The sequence below is a fragment of the Branchiostoma lanceolatum genome, chromosome 1 (genome assembly GCF_035083965.1).
Source record: "Branchiostoma lanceolatum isolate klBraLanc5 chromosome 1, klBraLanc5.hap2, whole genome shotgun sequence".
In the NCBI taxonomy this organism is placed as follows: Eukaryota; Metazoa; Chordata; class Leptocardii; order Amphioxiformes; family Branchiostomatidae; genus Branchiostoma; species Branchiostoma lanceolatum.
The window spans coordinates 1,633,153-1,652,998 of record NC_089722.1 but is presented as its reverse complement, the minus strand read 5'-3'; the positions used below and the strand labels follow the sequence as shown (position 1 = coordinate 1,652,998).

The 19,846-nt window shown below is 44.6% G+C and overlaps 1 protein-coding gene across 1 annotated transcript in view; it reads right to left on the bottom strand.

Moving 5' to 3' along the window:
• LOC136425120 (uncharacterized) overlaps nt 1-19,058 on the bottom strand; it is a 78,587-nt gene extending 59,529 nt beyond the window's left edge. The window contains exons 1-2 of the mRNA XM_066413921.1: nt 18,722-19,058; nt 15,530-15,648 (exon numbers count right to left, since the gene is read on the bottom strand). Of these exons, the coding sequence (XP_066270018.1) occupies nt 15,530-15,648; nt 18,722-18,915 (313 nt within the window). The 5' untranslated portion in view covers nt 18,916-19,058. The remainder of the gene's footprint in view (nt 1-15,529; nt 15,649-18,721) is intronic.
• Between the last annotated feature and the right edge of the window lie 788 nt (nt 19,059-19,846).

The following is a 19,846-nucleotide window of genomic DNA, read 5'->3' as shown; positions in this document are numbered from 1 at the left end:
TGGACTGCAATTTACAACCAAATCAGTGCACGTCTTTGTACACCCTGACCCATTGTCGTTTGTTTGCTGCTATTTCTCTCAGGTACCTTAACACATGAGCCTCCATTCTAATGTTCTGATTTGAATACAACTTGCAATCATCAATAAAGCTACGGAGGAGGCCTTCACGGGACCTTCCTTGTTACTGCATTTATTGCTACCATTTAAGATTTTAAGTACTCCATCAACACAGTTCCGCACCGTGACAGCCACGCAATTAAAACCGCCAAGATCAATCTAATGCTTAAAACAATCAGTCGCTCCTACAATTCTCTTCCAAGCTGTATTCAATCAAAATCTAATGTACGTAAAACATAAGCCGAACGCTACCGTGGTTTAAGCCGTGGTTAATGTAAATTACAGCTGTCACTTTTATGTGAGAAATTAGAGGATAAATGATTAACGCAGTCTGGGGTAGTCTAGCTGGCGGCTAGGAGAACCAGACATCATCAATCTTTAAAAACATTCAAAAACATTCCGCTGGGAAATCATCTCTTTCTCTTACAAATATTACAATAGTCTTTTCTAAGTGTCTATTCATCATACCTACACATTGTCCTGATCTTATTATCTTAGTAATGTATAGATATGTTGGGTTATATTGGTTTTCAGACTTGACGACAGAGATGGCAATTGCAAAGCACCCTACACCCCCTCTCGCTCGTAATGAAAGATGTAATCGAATCTAGGCGGCGTCCAGAATGTACATAGGAGCCAAGATTGGAAGATCACGGTAGCCACGGTAATCACTGTTTTCCCGTTGCGCAAACTGAATTTTCCACTGAATAGCAAAGTTCTTTTATTCATAACCAAGTGTTTACACGAGTCAACGTTTCGATGAATGTCTGTCATCTTCATCAGGTAATCAAGAGAATAAAAGAACTTTGCTACTTCAGTCAATCTGCAACCTGATGAAATTATTCACGGATAACTTCTCCACTAGCTGACTAGAGACGTTAGGGTTTGTACTATCACCTTTAGAGCCTGGAGGGCCATTGCATGCAGGTACGGCAGAAATACAGGAGAGTGTTGCCTTCGCCAATGACATTATGTTTTCATCGGAATTGGTTAGCCCTGGCCTGAAAACCTGATCCAAAAAGACATGAATGAGTTTCAAAATAAGATAACGTTTTAAAATAATAACTAACACTGCTATAATTCTCTGTGCCTGTGAAATATGTCACAGGTAACTGTGCCTACAAAAATCGTTATTTTCTCATTGCTCACTTCGCAGTCCAAACCCCTTCCCTCCGTAATGAAAGATGAGATCGAATCTAGGCGACGCCGAGAACGTACACAGGAGCCAAGATCGGAGTGCCACTGTGCTCACAGTACTGTAAATGCAGAATGTTCGCGGTGTTTTTATGTTCGCGGTTTTCGCGGTGACCGTTTCACCGCGAAATTAGAACCACCGCGAACATTTTTGTCCACTACTCAACCAGTATGTTACTATAGCACTGCCGCGAAATTGAAACCACCGCAAACACCCTATTTTCCCCCTAGCACGAAATGAAAACCACGCGAACTTAAATGCGTTTACAGTGCTTGAAGGAATGAATCGCTGTCTGCCCCGGTCGCTCGTTTATCAGCCAAGCTTAATGAGTTGAGACGAATTGTGAAACTGCCTTTACGGCAGATTTTCTGCCAAGACATATGGCGTTGCCGTCACTTTGTGTGCCAATAGTTTCTCTTTTGTCAAAATAGAGAGTTTGCCAAATTGAAAATCGGTAGAAAGGGCGTACAACACGTTTACGACATTTTAATGTTTTGCGGCGGTAGTCACAATTAGTACGGGGCGTGTAGGCACAACAGGGAAGGTTGAATGCCAAGTGCGGCTTTAACAGAGGAATGATGACGCCACACAAGAATCATGACTGTGAGACCATACCGTTTTATCTGTAGGGGCGTCGCTGGACTAACCACCCGTATCATATCAAAATCATTTGCAAAACTTTAAAGTACTAATGGTTAACCAAAGCATGTCAGACTTTTGAGAGGAATCAAGGAGGCAATCTACCGGACACACAGACATTCACTCAACACTCAACAGAGACGGCGGGCGGTATAGGCTTTTGACCAACCGGTGACGTCACGTGTGCGTAAGGTCACGTGACCTGAGTGATTGGTCATTTGACCTCTAAGTTAGACTGCAGTGGAACAGTCGGAATTTTAATGCGGTTACGTTCTGGTTTGGAATACAGTATAATTAACTTTGTGCAATGCAGAACATATGTTTGAAGTTGTCTTACTGAATGACTTAAGTCACTACCCCCTGTGGTCACTACGCTTTGACAAGCATAATTGAATTGTCAACGTTAATTGTCATCCTATTAACCAGCTCCATGGTTCAAAGCGCCGCTTGTGGATACCAGCGTCCCTCAGCTGCCCTATGTAGTCAATGTTCCACCGTTTTGGCGTATGTAGGTTTGTTGTGAGACCTGAACGCGCACTGCCACTGAGAGGCTATGGAAGGGTTCAAATCCAAATAAGTTTGATCATTTATCTTTAGCCCCATTCTAATCCTTCGCTCAACTCGCAGACAAAGCAACCATATCAAACTCCACCATTAAGACTAAGAACGGTGCCTGGGGAAGTACTGAGACGGTAAACATGGGAACAAATAACATTTTGGATATTCAGTTAGCACAGAAAAAAAAATCGTATTCCTTAGGGAACTAGTCAAACCATGTATTATAAGCTCAATATGTTTATACATCTACATAAAACTGTCTTAAGAAGCGAGAAGAAGTTGAACCTGTACATAGTAGTATTAATTAGTCTTTAGATGTAGTAAGATATCGCGTTTAATACCACTGTAATTACACTTAGCAGATAGGTTATGCACTTAGCCATTAACACTTAGCTGTACTAGTAGAAAAGGGTACTCTCCAAGCAGAGGAATGGGTCCGGCAGGTTTTTGGCTTGTTTTTAGGCGTTTTTGTCGGGCTATCTACTTTGTCATGGTTTTACAAAGAAACCATGACAAAGTAGATAGCCCGACAAAAACGCCTAAAAACAAGCCAAAAACCTGCCAGACCCACTCCTCTGCTTGGAGAGTAGAAAAGGGGCCATGTGGTAATTTGTGGTCACAAACCACTTCATAAAGTTGGAGCTATGTGTACTCTAGACACATTAACGGATCAGCCCGGACAAAAGATCTAAATCTATCTCTGTTCAGCTTTTAGTCAGATAGACTATCAGTAATATCCTGGCATTCCTCAAGATAGTGTGTTCAGATCTTAAATCTCTAGCTGTAGAGTGATAACTGCATGCATGGCTATGGGTAGTTTAGAGGTCTAAGACGACGTTTTGTTAACCAAATGATTACGTATGGTTGAAATAAGTTTTACCAATTGGCGTCCATTGTAGGGGGCGTTTTCACACTAGCCCCCTCCCTTTCTTTGAAGTCCAGCTCCTTGATCCTATTTTGTACATCGCATTACAATTTCAGACTGACCTCCTTCAGTCAGACCCTTTGCAACATGACCATTCTACAAGTTGAAACAAAAATCTCGTCTGGAAAATGCTCCTACGCAGTTTTTCTCTGGGTTGTATCACAGGTCATTTCAGCTGCATGCACCTGACATGTTCCACCTGTAAGGTCTGGCACCTGCAGATCACGTTCGTTCCTTCTATCGTTCCTTCTATCGTTCTATCGTTCCTTCTATCGTTCCCTCTATCGTTCTATCGTTCTATCGTTCCCTCTATCGTTCTATCGTTCTATCGTTCTATCGTTCGTTCATTCGTTCGTTAGCTCGCTAGTTAGTTAGTTAGTTAGTTCATACACTTGTCGTGCCTCGTGGCACATAGGGCAGAAAGTTTCCTTGCTGTTTCAGTAACAAGGAGTTGCTAGCCGTTCCCCCTTTAACATGCTCGAGGCACGTCTTCGGATGAGGGGTTCCCATTTTACGCCCCTTCCGAAAGACGGGTGCAGCCCCAACCGAGATGTCCTGACCCAGAATTGGCCTTAGCCAAGAAATGTAGAAGTCCTTTGTGTCCTAAATCACAAAATCGGTACATTTGAGATTATTACAAGATTCACTCCAGTCAGAGACTTTGGGAAATATGTCTGATAGAAACGTAAGCAGGTGAGATACTGGTTGTGCAAAAGAATGCTCCAATACCGTATGTTCTACCAACCTGATGAAATTATTTTCGGATCCTTACCAGCCGTTCCACCAAGTTTATCGCCTTGATCCCGATAACGTCGTGTCCCTAAGGATGGCGGGGTCACCCGAGGTCAGCGCAATCATGCCGCGGGTCGGAAGAAATGTCCGCACGTGACCCGGAATGCGAGACCTCGGCAGTATCTTGTCTCTGAGATCAGGTTGGGGCGCACACGGCGGTGCACTGTTTATGATTAAGGCCATGGCGCCGCGCCAGCAGTATTTATCTTCTGCGATATATACTTGACTTTGTAGCAACCTTAAGACATACCCTAGCGATTTATAGAGCCCACGGCCGTTCCTTGGTAGCCTTTCTACACGTCAAGTTGATTTAGATTCTTGCTTTTTTATTGCTTCCTTCGCTGACCCTGGGTCATAGAATGTATTTCAGGTGAAACAAGTAGGCTGGAAGGATCGACGTTTTCTAAGGAGTACATTCTCTACTAGCATTGATGTAACAAGTGAACTCACAGCATCTTAACTGCGTAAGAATTATCTTGACAAAGAACTGTCTGTTTAAACAAGTATGTGTGTGTCACGGTGTGTGTGTGTGTGTGTGTGTGTGTCTGTGTGTATGTGTGTGTCTATGTCTCTGTGTGTGTCTGTGTGTGTCACTGTGTGTGTGTGTGTGTGTGTGTCTGTGTGTGTGTCTGTGCGCGTGTGTATGTGTGTGTCTGTGTGTGTCTGTGTGTATGTGTATGTGTCTGTGTCTGTGTATGTGCGTGTGCGTGCGTGCGCGTGTGTGTGTGTGTGTTTGCATGTTTGTGTGTGTGTTTGTGTGTGTGTGTGTGTGTGTGTGTGTGTGTGTGTGTGTGTGTGTGTGTGTGTGTGTGTGTGTGTGCGTGCGCGTGTATGTTTCTTATAAGAAGCCTCTGTACCACGAAAACAAACCCCGCTTGTGAAATAGAATCTGTTGAACACAGAGGACAATAGAACGGTGACCTACAAACTGAACATCCGGAACCACTTTTTCGTGTTAGTAGACTCTAACAAAAAAGTATGAGAGCGTATATTTCGCGATTACTGCCCTACCCTTCAAATTGCTCCCTGATGTTTTGAATTGCCGTTATCAGAGCCAGCTTGCCTCCTGCTCGTAACTAAGGACAGGTCGGTTTGATTATATGGATGACATCCGCGCACGCATCACTTTTCGTCCGATTTAAAAAAAAACAATTTCCGACCATACTGTTAATCATACAAAGCAGCTGGAAAATGAGCAAATATATGGCTTAAATAACAAAACATATATTGGTAAACGGATACTAATTTCATGTAATGCCCAAGCCCATTGAAAGTCAAAGACGAAGATGTGAACGAACAAAAATTAAGAATCTATCATTTTGCGCACCATACTTGGTTTGTTTAGTAATCTACCCAGCCTTCCTGACCACGTAACGTTAGATTTCAATGAAGTACTTACTATTTTTTGCCAAACATCTTTTTTTTCGCACGCTCGCATCAGTTTTGGGGCTCCCAGAGAATGTCATCCATATAATCAAATCAACATGGCCTAATTCGACCTTCTGTGACTGTTAGCTGAAACCCTCTCGGTTATTATCCCTACCGACCCTTGTGGGTTTTCACTCAGACACGTATTTATATAGGGTAATAAATCACGATGTGGGTTAGGGGAGGGTGACTATGGGACGGTATGGGGCACTATTACCAATCAGGTCTATCCCCTCTCTACCCAAACGGAAAATAGATACCCTTTTTTTGGGATGCCGTTATATGTATGCAGTACCGGACAATAGAGAGCTGTATAGCTTTGCAAGGTTAGCCTGGAATCCAAACCTATTATAGCTCCCGAGTCGGAGAGAGACTCGGGAGCTATAATAGGTTTGGATTCCAGGCTATTGCAAGGTGGTATAGCAAAGATTTAAAAATGGTACTTGCTTTCTGTGCTTAGCACTCAGCACTTTTGAGAAAGAGTATTATAATAAGAAGTTTATTGCAAGTTCATGCCCGTGGGCTAATTGCAAATACATGATAAAAACATAGGAAAAACATACATGCGTCAGTAAACTGTGTCTGACTTTGCTGTAACAATAGGTTACTGGTACTATATACAATTGTTGGCTATATCTAAATTAGCTGGGTTTGACTCCTTTTTTGGAAGCAGTGGAAGACGAAAAGTCCCACTTTTTCTAGTATTTGTGGGTTCTGTGATTTCAAGAGAAAGGTAGCTTTTTGTTCATCCGTGAATGTGCAAAAGTAGGGATATTTCGTGATAACTTGTTTAAATAATTCGGTTCTTTCGTCACTGTTAAATATACACTTGGAAATAAAATAAGGTAGTTGAACATTGGCCACTAATAAAGGAATAGGCTCCTGCTGTAGTGTCTGCACAACTGTGTGGCCCAAGGGCGGTAGAAATGGAGATGGGCACCACCCTATACACCGAAGGCACATGTGCAGTTAGTGCAGCTATAGGTACACCCTTATGTTCTCCCAACTCCCACTCCTATCAAGAAAAAGAGTAGCTCCAAACGAAGGACCAAACTTTGGACAAGTGAATTGCAACATCACGGTTAGGGGCTTAATCACACAATAGAACGTTGATAAACAATTAGACATGCAGTTGCTAGCAGTCGTTAAAGAAATACGCGCACACACTGCGGCCGAGAAATCGAGATTACCCAACCTTGAAGAAACCATATGGTCGGCACTGGTTGTCTTTTTCAAGTTCATCCACCGAAACGACGGGAGCGCGCGAAGCCTTATAAATAGAGAACACTGTCGTCGCCCTTTGCCGTCCCTCGACCCGATTCGCATTTTTCACGGTCGGCCAAGGTCGGAAAGTTTGCATGGGTCGACCGTGACCTCGCTCTATTGTATCGCTACGCACTCACTGTTTAAGTAAAGGCTCTCCTTTCCCGAGTACAGTGTACCGATGCATAGATTTAACGATGTATTTCTATACCAGTGATCAAAGAGTTTAAGGATGCTTAACACTTCGCGGTTAGGTCTCTTGTGGCTTCTTTCTGTGCTGCCACCACCTGCGCTCACAAGTGTGTAGCGATCTTGAATGACTGGCACCAAGGCCATGTAAACCCATCAATCTTTGACAAATTACTGTCGACGACCCGAATCCTTGATTAGAATACTCGGAAGACGCCGAGGAATTCCTAGGGGGTGCTGCACACTATTTAGTATCTTTACCAACAGTAGAGGTTTGTCTAAACAGTGGCAAAAATCAGGTCTGGAGGCACCTGAGGGGTTTACGGGTGTTACTAAGCCATGTTTTATGGCTTCCGGAGGGATTAGACTAGAGAGGACCTTGAACTTCCGTACCTTTAATCCATTAACCTACATCTGCGCTTCGGCGGCTTTTGAATTGAGACAAGTTAAGTTCGTAATAGGTTTGGATTCTGCGCCCACAAACCATTATAAACTTTAACGTGTTTATCTCTCTCTCTCTCTCTCTCTCTCTCTCTCTCTCTCTCTCTCTCTCTCTCTCTCTGTGTGTGTGTGCTTGTGTGTATGTGTGTGTGTGCGTACTTGTGTCCGTCCGTATATATACATAAATATATGTTTGTGTTTTTCTCTCTGTGTGTGTGTGTCTGTATATGTGTGTGTGTGTGTGTGTGTGTGTGTGTGTGTGTGTGTGTGTGTGTGTGTGTGTGTGTGTGTTTGTGTGTGTTTGTGTGTGTGTTTGTGCGCGAGTGTGCATGCGTGCGTCCCTGTATGTATGTGTGTCTGTGTGTTCACGTGTGGGTGTGCTCTTTATTCCTTCAAATAACATAAATTCGTTTCATTTCCTTCATTTTCTAACACTTTTCAATCTGGTGCACACTACATTCTCTGACTCGTGTGACGGCATTCAGTCGTGTCAAGACGGCTACACTTTAAGGTTGCCCCATTCCCTTAGTTCCACGAGCCTACAAAAACCCGGCGACGATTTTCAGTGAGTTCTCACATCACAACGACATCGTATTTTTGCATGACGGACATCGCTAGCATTGTTGTAGTGTTGTTTGAACTAATCCTGTATAGAAATGACTAAATAAATTGACTTTCAAAATCCGATTTTCGGGCCCTAATATTGTTTGGGTTTCCTTTAAGGTTGCCCCTTGACCCCCCTCCCCCCCCCCCCCATCGGCGCCAACAGCCCTTTGCCGATGCCCCGTCTCGCCCCAACTTAGTTTTTGTGACAGAATAAAAAAAAGTAAAAGTGTCCATCTTCAGGACTGTCACCAGCAATTGCCTAAGATGTAAGCCATCCACCGCTCGACACTTAAGGTTTGCCGGAATTCCTTAGATGTAGGAGACCTCCGTCCGCCGACTTCGACCTTACGAGACGAACACCTCAACCCTTCCCACCCGTCATGACAACCGCTGTGTATATCACTCGCGCGTATCGGTGTGTCCCAAATAAATCACTCGCTTCACCCAAGCTCGTCAGAGGTTTTTTTTTAAAGACAGCCGACTATACCTTTCTTTAAAAATGTCTTTGTGCATGTGTACCCTTACAGAAAACACTGGCCCATTCGGATGAAGACTTTTTGAATAAAAGGTCGAAACCGGTAAATCGTTGTCTCAGCCGTCATCCTTCTGCCTAACCCATAGGAAATCAATTTGAAGACAACGAATTCAATCCTTATCTCGTGTAGGTTTCTGCTACACATTTTACTCACGCAGAGATTGTCTGAAGCGTTACAGTTGGTGCTAGCCTTGGTCACAAAACTAGACTAAGTAAAACAAGGAATTGCGTGACCTAACTACATGACCTGAATACACGATTCTTGAAATACATTCCAGCTCTCGCGTACAAGCGTACTGACATTCAGAATTTTGACACGGACCAGCTACTGACCATCAAGATACAAGAGGAACGCCAACTACAGTGCCAGAACTTTATTACAAGAAAGCCCGATTCTTTAAATACACTCTGACTCCCGCATAGAACAAGCATGCTGACATCCGGTGCTTTTACAAGGATCAGCCGCTGTCCGTCAAGAAACAAAGAGAAACCTGAAATACAGCACCAGAATTTTATCATCTGAAAGCCCGATTCTTGAAACGCATTCTGGCCCCCCGCATATGAACAAGCATGCTGACATTAAGTACTTTGAAACGGACCACCCGCTGTCAAGAAACGGACCATCAAGAAACAACGAGGAACGTTAACTATAGCGCCAGAATTGTATCATCTGATCATGAATGAATTTTATCACCTGAAAGCCCGATTCTTGAAACACATTTTGGCCCCCCGCATATGAACAAGCATGCTGGCATTCAGTGCTTTGAATCGGACCAGACGCTGTCAAGAAATGAACCAACAAGAAACAACGAGGAACTTCAACTATAGCGCCAGAATTTTATTACAAGAAAGCCCGATTCTTGAAATACATTCTGTCCCCGAATAAAACAAGCATTCTGACATCCAGTGCTTTTACAAGGACCAGACGCTGTCGATCAAGAAACAAATACAGCACCAGAATTTTATTACAAGAAAGCCCGGTTCTTAAAATATATTCTGGCCCCGCATAAAACAAGCATGCTGACATTAAACACTGTTAGTTTGACACGGACCAGACGCTGTCCATCAAGAAGCAATGAGTAGCCTCAAATCGAAGTTACACAGTCACATACTATACTGTTTTATTTATTAATTTATCTATTCATCTGTTCATCATTGTCTGTCCGTCCTTTTCATGTCACATGTACTTGCAATTAGCCTACGGGCAAGGACTTGCAATAAAACTTCCTAACTTCAAATACAGCACCAGAATGTCACAACAGGTGTCTCCTAACGTATGAAGTTAGATGACAAGGTGTCGGCAGACGATGTTGGTCATCTTGCACGTTGCCTGGCAACAACGCTGTCTTGATGATGATGTAACAGTCCATTCGATATGACGTGTTCGGTTTGTCACGTTTGAAGTCCAGTGGGAGTACGCGGAACGGACTGATCCCTACACAACCCTCTTAAACTTAACCTCGATCACCAAGCCTGGATGCCAGACCCCCGATTCCCGAGGGGAGGGGGGTCTGATGTAGAATTTTTCTTGGGGCCCTGGAAATAGTCTGGCATCCAGGCTACGATCATCAGGCTTTAGGCCGGATAAAGGAACATATACTAGAAAGGAGAGTGCTGAGTGGAGAAGCCAGATGCCAGAGAAGGGTCCGTTCACAGCAAGCATAGCTGTCTTCTAGGTGTAGGAATGTTGCCAATGGTGGAGTGCGAAATTCAGAAGACATTGCCAATGATATATCACCACGAGATCTAGACCTTAGGTTACTTAATGTTATTAGGAAACAGGATCCTGCCTTCTCACACTTTTCGGTGTATAGGGTGGTGCCCGTCTTTGTTTTAAGCCCGGTGGCCACACAGTTGTGCAAGCACTTCAATAGGGGGCTGGTCCATTGGTAATGACAAGCAGGATAAGATCTTGACGAAAATCTACATAAGAAGAATATTTAGTGGTTTGAAGGAATAAATCTGTCTTAACGATTCATTTAGTTTAAGGTTCCTTTCAAAAGTGTGTTTGTGTTGGGACCAGTAAAGGGGGCTATCTACATTCAGTGTGTTTGGATGCCGGGTCCTAGTAGATCCTAGTACAGGGAGTTAGGATAACAGACGCCCAGCATATGTCTATCATCAGGACAGTGACACTGTGCAACATCAGATTTGATACCGAGTATGCGTTGCCCTTGCTTTGGGAACCGTATGAATTCCAGAGACGACCCAAAAGCCAGACGACGAACCCTCCTTCACCCTTGGGTTCCCAACCACCTTGTGTTGTAAAAATAGCAACAGCGCTATCATCATAATCTCCAAGCAGATCTCCACGGTGCCAAAATCATACAAGCTAGCCAGAGAAGCTCCAGTCAGCCAGAGAAGTTGTCAGACACCGTCGGGTTGCAATAAAAGCCCATTCTGCCAGTTGGGTCTGCTTGGATAGCCTCTACCAGGCCCCAGAGGCGGCTGGAAAGAGTAGAAACAGGCCAAATAGACAGAAAAACATGAAAGAGGAGTTAGTTTGCTATAGGGGTACAGTTTGCCCGTGGATGGCATACTGGACCCTCTCTCCGTAGCCAACTCCCTTGGCATACTATTCACTCTATTAGGCCAATTTCTACTATTTTTCCAGCCATCCTGCGGAGCCTGGTAGAGGCTATCCTTGGAGACTACTATCATCATAGTCTTTACCAGACTAACTACTCCACGGCTATAGGGAGAATATTTGTCAGACGTTTGGCCACCGTTCGGAGGGTTTCATTTGCAAGCGCGGGCGGTGAATTATTGACGGTGAAGAAAGGCGTGAACTGACTCTGCTGGCCAATTCATGATGCCTTTTTGCCATATTATAATGAATGAAAGACCTTTATTGCACGTTTATGCTCTGATGAGCTAAGTACAGGTCAGGATGACAAGTAGAAATATAGTTACAGTGATAACAAAAATGTGATATCTAACTACATTTAAATACTTATTAATACCACTATGTACATGCACATGTTCAATTTCTTCTCGCTTCTTAAGGCAATTGTAGATGTATGAGCATACAGGGTTTATGAGATATGGCTTGTCTAGTTTCACAAGGAATACAAATTTATTTTAGGAATTATACGATCCATGCGCAGGAAGGTCTGGTGAAGGCTAGCATCATCATGACATTTCCCGTTAAACGAAAGATCGTCTACCTTGGCTAATGTGATACAGACGAAGAGGTCTTTCCCTGACCGTTTGATCCGAATGGTAATGGGGGTCAAGGCCTCTGTAACAAGGGTCGCTGCCGAGGTTGCTCTCTGAGATGCCACGGGGCGCGAGAATGGAGAAAAGGTCGGTGGAATAAGATAAATCTCGTCTTGTTGGACGGTGATGCACCAATGTGTGTGCGCGACCCCGGCGGTCGGGGTCAGCGGCGTGTCGGGACCTCGCCGATTATTGCCGTAACGCTACAACTCACACGCCGATGCCATGTGGCCGAGGTCTGCAGCGAGAGCTGTGAATCAATAGCGTAAAGCTTTAAGTCTTTAAGGTAAAGCGGTCGAACCTCAGACTGGGGACGAAGCATGAGTAGAGTAGCTATATAGCAGAGCAGAGCAGAGTAGAGTAGAGTAGAGTAGAGTAGAGTAGAGTAGAGTAGAGTAGAGTAGAGTAGGGTAGAGTAGACTAGAGTAGAGTAGAGTAGAGTAGAGTAGAGTAGAGTAGCTATAGAGCAGAGCAGAGTAGAGTAGAGTAGAGTAGAGTAGAGTAGAGTAGAGTAGAGCAGAGCAGAGCAGAGCAGAGCAGAGCAGAGCAGAACAGAGTAGAGTAGCTATAGAGCAGAGCAGAGCAGAGCAGAGCAGAGCAGAGCAGAGCAGAGTAGAGTAGAGTAGAGTAGAGTAGAGTAGAGTAGAGTAGAGTAGGGTAGAGTAGAGTAGAGTAGAGTAGAGTAGAGTAGAGTAGAGTAGCTATAGAGCAGAGCAGAGTAGAGTAGAGTAGAGTAGAGTAGAGCAGAGCAGAGCAGAGCAGAGCAGAGCAGAGCAGAGCAGAACAGAGTAGAGTAGCTATAGAGCAGAGCAGAGCAGAGCAGAGCAGAGCAGAGTAGAGTAGAGTAGAGTAGAGTAGAGTAGAGTAGAGTAGAGTAGAGTAGAGTAGAGTAGAGTAGAGTAGAGTAGAGTAGAGTAGAGTAGAGTAGATCTATTCAGCCAGGCAGGAAGGTCTCTTCCAAGTTGAGGCCGCTCATCCAATTACTGGATTGTCATTCCACGCTTGTGTGATCTTGTGTGGACAATCTAGGACATCTAGGGCCTTGTGGTTGTGACTACAAGTCATGAGGCGTTTTCGTTCGCTATTAGTGCGATGCGGCTTCGCTACGGCTGACGTATGTTTGGCCAAGCACACCGGGTCACCCCTACTCTTCTCGATAAGCGTGTTGGGTTCCTTTACGAGCAGAGGTTTGACGCCCTAAAGCTCCCTCATACATGGGGCCGCCAGCTTTACGTCCCCCTCCGATAGGACGATGCGACTCTTTTCCGCGAACCCGAGCATGGAAAACCCCAATAAGACACTTCAACTATTCAAGTTAGACAAGAGCCTGACAAGAGCAGAGTTTCCAAACCAATAGCTTCCACCCTGCTGTCTGTTTTGAAATGTCGTAATATCACCCATTAAAAACAATCAAATAGCAACGGGGAGCAGACTAAAGTGCTGTAGTGGGTGGAAACGTTTGTGTCCGTTGGTATTCTAAAAATAACAGCCCATTTCCCCTTCCTAGGCGTAGAAAATGCGGTGACGGCAATGCTCCTAATGCCATTCGCCTTGGACGTTTATTTGGTTCTGCTTGACTTCTAGGAAGTTCACTTAACGCTGTTTGTTTCCGTCTGCCATGGATAACGATGCTACCGGCGTCACTTTACTTTCAACAGGCGTTGTGCACAAAACTTAGACCTAGCCTCCTTGGCAGGCTTCTTTGCTGGGCTAACTTAGTTGGCTGATCGACTGTTAGAGGCTTAGAGAACACCGGTACAGTCTGTACTGATGTGCAGTCCAAAACCAGCACGTATAAAGGGGAAACGCCCGCTGGTCTCTACAGAATCATTTGCCAGTGAGGTTTGGCCACCAGAGGGTTTCATTTAGCCTGGGTGCCATCCTATTTCTACCGGGGCTCCTACATTCGCTAATTTTTTCAGGGTAGCGAATGTAGGAGCCCCGGTTGAAATAGGATGGCACCCAGGCTAGGTTTCATTTGCAAGCGCAGTCGAATTATTAACCTCACCGGTGACTGGCTCTACTGTCCAATCATTCCTTTTTTTGCCGATTTCTACGATCCATACGCCCGTAGGAAGGCCTGGTGCAGGCTATAAGCCCGTAGGAAGGCCTGTTGGAGGCTACAAGCCTACTGTGAGGACCATGGATGACAAAACCGAAACGGTGCCAATTTTGAAGATTTGAACAAAAACAATTGCGTGTGGATGTCGGGATGTATAAAAACGACGATATTCCAGATTGCTGACCGCCTATCTGTTCAGAAACGCCTGACACGGGTTAAACAAACAGTTTTACGTTATGTCAAATTAGTTTAATTGCTTAATAGGGTATAACAAGGAACATGCTCGGCTGAACCAAAACACTACCGAAACAGGAGTTACAAATTACGCCTTGTTTCCGCCAACCGCTGTGCAACCATGCCAAGACGTAATTGGCGGGGCTTCAAATTACGACCCTTCAAAATATCTACACCAGGGGTAGAAAGAACTAAACCGATGGAAGTAGGAAATAAACAAAAGAAATTGACCGAAATTCTCGCAAATAGAATTGGGTTCGCAGTCTGAAAGTGTCAGCCCGCCTTAGTAAAAGGACTGAAAAGCGGCGAGGATGAGTTAGTGAGAGAGTGTGTGGAAATCTTTTTCTTTTACTTATTTCGTCGTCATTATCGTTTAGAACATTCCCAGTGACTTGAATATGCACCTTTTTGTCTGTCTAATTGAAGCTGGTGTGTTCGCCTCATGGCGGTTGTACCGGCTATATAGATACAGATACAGAAATACGTACTACAACTGAAACTAAGACTTTGACATTGTCTAATTTTCCTCAGAAATTTCTTATAGGTAGGTAGGACCGTAGGAGCAATATAAAGTTATTTGCCCTAAAATAGAGGACCTTGCAGGGCGGTTGGTCAGTGTAATTTGCCTAAAAGGCAATGGTTAGTTTTCCGTGAGACAGTGAATGAGCGATGTTTGGGTATTGGTGACTTTCTGTGACCAGAGAAAGTAAACATGACCATCCTCGTCTACATCAACAAAAATAAACACGAAAAGTGGGAAATATATCATTCTGTAACTTTCTCTTTTACCTCTTTGGTCGTAATTATCGTTTGGGACATTCCCAGTGACTTGAATAAACACTTTTTTTTCCTTTGTCTAATTTTCCTTGTTTAATTCTGTCACTTCATCCAGCATGGATACTACAGAAGTACCCCAGCCATCCATGACTACCACAGCGGCATTCGTCGTCTGATTTCTTTGGCTTTGAGTTTGACAGAAGCAAGGATCCTTGACAGAACCGAGCGTCGAGCGACGTCGATGACCTACGACAACTCTTTCCGTCACAAAACAGACGAATTACGTACCAAAAGTCCACGACTGTGGCAAGATTGCCCTCAATTCGTAAAGTGCTCACACCATGACTATATAACAGAACACAGAACCCTCAGCCGTGGGCCTCGCAATTTTAGCGGGAAATTCAAACGTGATTTTGGCGCGCCGCTCTGTGAGAGCCGAAAACGTCCATACGGCTTCGAGTTGAATGAAAAGTCACCCGAATCAAGCTACGCTTACTGCGCGTGCCAAGTTTTTAGCCATGGAAACACAAGAAAGCATAAAACACTCACCGTAAAACGACAAGCTCTGGAAAGAGAACCCCTCAGACGTCAGACGACACCTGTACACCTCACCGGAGCCGCCATATTTGGTCGCCTGGGGACGAGAGTCCGGCGCACCTACCAGGATCCTGGGCTCGTGCAAGACAAATGTTCGCAATTAGAGGGGCGAGTGTGGTTGTGGAATGTGAACAACCGGACAAGACATCTCACCGCGGGAGACATAAACAAATCGGAGAAGTTTAGGCGGATATAGCATCTGCCAACTGTACACAAGGGACCCCTGTGCCGCGTACTTAGACCACACGATTGTCGTTTGCTATTTTGACTGCAGTCACCACAGAAACGGCTTCGCGAGATGATAATTTTCAATGACAAACCTAACCTCCATTATAGACATTAATCCGCCGGGATACATAAATCCGTCACTTTGAAAAACAGTGTGTTTGAGAGATCTCTAGTGCAGCATCCCCCAGGTCTACGTTTAGGTATACAGGAGTGTATCATACTGGGGTGGTGGGTTGGAGATCTGTTTGAACGTGTCTTTTCAGAGTGGCGGAATTATGTACCCTGTCGGAATTATGTACCCTGGCGGAATTAAGTCAGGAGATGTTAAATGGTGCGATCACTTGAAATTTCACTAAACGAAGAAGCAAGAGCTGTTATTGTTACTGTAAATGCAGAAACGTTCGCGGTGTTTTATGTTCGCGGTTTTCGCGGTGAACTCTTCAGCGCGAACTTAAAACCACCGCGAAACTTTTTGTTCACCTATGTCTGTAGCGCTACTATTGTTTCAAACGCGAACTTAAAACCAACGCGAACATTCCATTTTCTCCCTACCGCGAAATAAAAACCACGCGAACTTAAATGCATTTACAGTAATTTTGGAAACCTTTGCAACAAATCACTATGATTGGCAGGCAGCTGTCTATTATGACGGAATACCGCTCCCACAAGATGTAATGAACTTTTCTGCTGACAGTAAACAGACAGCGCAATTTCGCGAATGTAGTCTAATGTACTGAACGACTAATGACTAGATGGTTGTTTCTTTTGTTGCTCAATTTGTGCAAGAAATAAATCATGGCGCGGGGGTGGATTAAATGTTAATTGATAGAACCTCTAAGCGAGACATTTTAATTTGTCGTAACGCAATGTTAAGCATTATGAATCAAATGCAACGAGCCGAAATACAATTCAAAACTTCCCTCCTTAGAAAGTAGATACATGTATTTCATTGTTTGTGTGTATGTGTGCGTATATATGTATTAGTCTATTCAATCATTGTAAATATCAACCCCATCCAGGCTAAAGTTTGTAGGTCTGCAAGGTTGGTATTTGAATAAAGAATTGAGTTGTACTTTCGTCCGAACCTTCTCCCCTCACCCCCATACACTGATCATGTCACTGATAACGTCTACTTCTGATAGAGGCATCTGGTATCCGTAGAAGGTCAGAAATATGTGAAACACATCCTTGAGAAGGGCCTTCTGTTTAAGACGCCACAGTAGCAGCCGACTCAAGAAACGTCTTGAATCTCTTAAACGCGGGTCAACGATTTACCTCAAACTGTCAAAATTGTTGGGGAGAATTCCAAGGACTGTTTGCCACACACATGGTTCAACTGTCGTCAGATATTTCCCGCGGGAAAAACGACGCTCATGTGGCCAGATCTAATCTCCAAGCAGATGTTAGGATCAGTCTCGGTGCGACTGGTTTACAATGTACGCGTGTCTTTTCAACATACGTATCTTTAGTAGTGTACATTTTTAACGAATTACGCGACTCCAAGGATACAATCGGATGTATAAAACGGTAAAGAGTCTAAAAGGTGCGTTATTTGAAAGCAGTTTTAAATGTTGGGAAGACACGGATATAGCACCCCTTACATCTGCTTGGAGATTAGCGAGATCTTCAGTGGTGACTCCTTGGCAACAACGTGTCCATTTCATCTTTTGTTTTTCCTTCCTCACAGATTTTTTGCAATCATGAAACATGAGATAGCATCGTGCGGTTAATGCGACAGATATAAACACCGATACCACGTACTATACGCATTCAAGATATAGTTTTGATTTGTAGTGGTGGTTTGGCGCTTTATCATATGCGTTGATCTACTAGCCTCGATCATTGACAAGCAACGCAAGACATATGTGATTCGATGTCCACAGTCTTGTTTGCGTCGACCAGTTCTTCGAACTCCTATTTTCACAACTTACGAAACAGACGCAGCGACATGTCACTTTTGTTGGGGGATAAACTAAGGAAACAAAGAAGGGATTCTTACCCCCGATTTCCCCTCCAGGCTTTCTGCACGAAAAGAATGTACACGTACCGCAACTCTCACGGGGTTATGGGATTGTTTCTCATGTTTACCTCCTACCGTTTCACAGTTAATGGTTTTAATACAAACAAGTCATCAATTGTGAAGAAAAATACGATAAGAATGAACTCAACTTGGACGTAAGCGTGTCAAATTATCGTCCTCTTTGCTTTGCGGTCTACAGACGTTTTTGGACAGTTATCTTACAAATGTATACCCTCCCTCTGGAAAGATAAGAGAATTTTTGACTGCTATCCAAACCAAGGTTTAGGCCCTTTGGCAGTTTCTCGCGGCTTGGGCACAACTCCAACCGATCATATGATATAGCGAGCTACTATCTCTTTTAGACAATGACACTGTCAGGGCGTATTTGTCGCCACTTCGTAAAGGGTGGGCCTTCTAGATATAGGGCATGCGGGCACGCATTGTTCGCGATGAACTTCGCGGTTCCAACGCTTGATTAAGGGAAATTCAATGCTTCCGTGGCAAGCCTTTTGTGCGTTTTTGACGGGACGGTTGACATGCGAGTGTGTCACCTCTTAACGATTTGTAATCAAAACCCTGTCACGTATTCACCCTCATGCTACATTAAGCCGCAGAATAAAGGTACAACAGAAGGACAATGGCACAAAAATGCCACCCCCCGCCCTTCCTCACTAATCAAGTCACAAGAGGAGCTTCTCACGTTATATGGATACAACTTTAGAACTGTACACGAAAGTATAAACACAGTCATAGTGTTACAAACTAGGCTTTTGCTGCGAGACATTTGAACTTATAGGTTGGCCCTCCTGTCTGCTACTATTTCTGTTTGGTCTATAGAACTGTTGGCAATGTACCAATGTATCATGCTGAGGGGTAACCTCCGCTTGTCGACCTACCAGGTGCCGTTGTCTGTCCGCCCGCCTCCTCGGTGCTTCAGCAAGGACGCCCCGAAGGAACTCCCAATCGGCCCGCTGAACACCACGGCCTCCGCGGCGTCGAACTGCGTCTCCGCCGAATCGGTGGTCACGGCGAGGGAAAGGAAAACAAAGGAGAAGATGAGCAGCGATGCGCGAGTTGGTGCTTCCTCCATGGTTTGTAAAGTCCTCACATGACGGGGAAAGTTGGGCGGTGTACAATACGGCAGAGGTGGAACCGCGCGCGCCGCTGGCACAGATTTCAGTGTAAGAACCTCAGACAGATGGTCGCTGGCTCCTTTCGGCGGAGGCCTGTCACGTGACTCCGTGACGTCACTTTCGGACGACAGAACGCCCTCCGTGACTGGAGGCTAGCCTCTACCAGACTAACTTCGCCGGCTAACGTTACAGGGAGAATATTTGCCAGGGTTTCATTTGCGGGCTCCGTTACACGGGCTAAATGTGATCTTCACCGTGGACTGACTAGATTATTCCATTTTCTGCCAAATTCTACGATCCATACGCCCGTAGGAAGGCCTGGTGGAGGCTATCAAACTGGAGGCGGTGTGAACGATTCCGACTGTTGACCGTAAATCATCGCGGATAAAACAGTAGCCGTTTGGCGGGGTGCTCTCTGGCGATATTCCATCGGGCGAATATGCTCTCTAAAGGGCTGAGAATTTACTGTCTGCCGTCTTTGTGTAAGTCTTTGTAAGACTCAGATTAGTACCAGACAGTACAAGTGCGCAACCCAAATGTTTCGCGGGCCGGTTGGATGTTGCTTCGCAGGCTGAACTGAACGTTGAACGTTAACTGCCTCTCGTTAAGATGTAATTTACCGGCTGAGAAAGAGACTAACTTAACTGGCCAGGATTAGAAAAAGGACCTGTCAGATTCGTCTGGGTTATACATAGTACGAGTTGAGGATGACGAATTGTTCTCTCAGAACAAATTTCTATTCGTTCTGCAGAATACTTCGTCATTTTCACCAGAAACCTCTGCAAAGCTAAAACACATTTGAATCTCCAAGCAGATGTTTGGAGGGTAGATCGCAGCAGTTTTTCGCTGCCAACCCCCCCCCCCCCCTGCAAAAACCCAGACCATAAT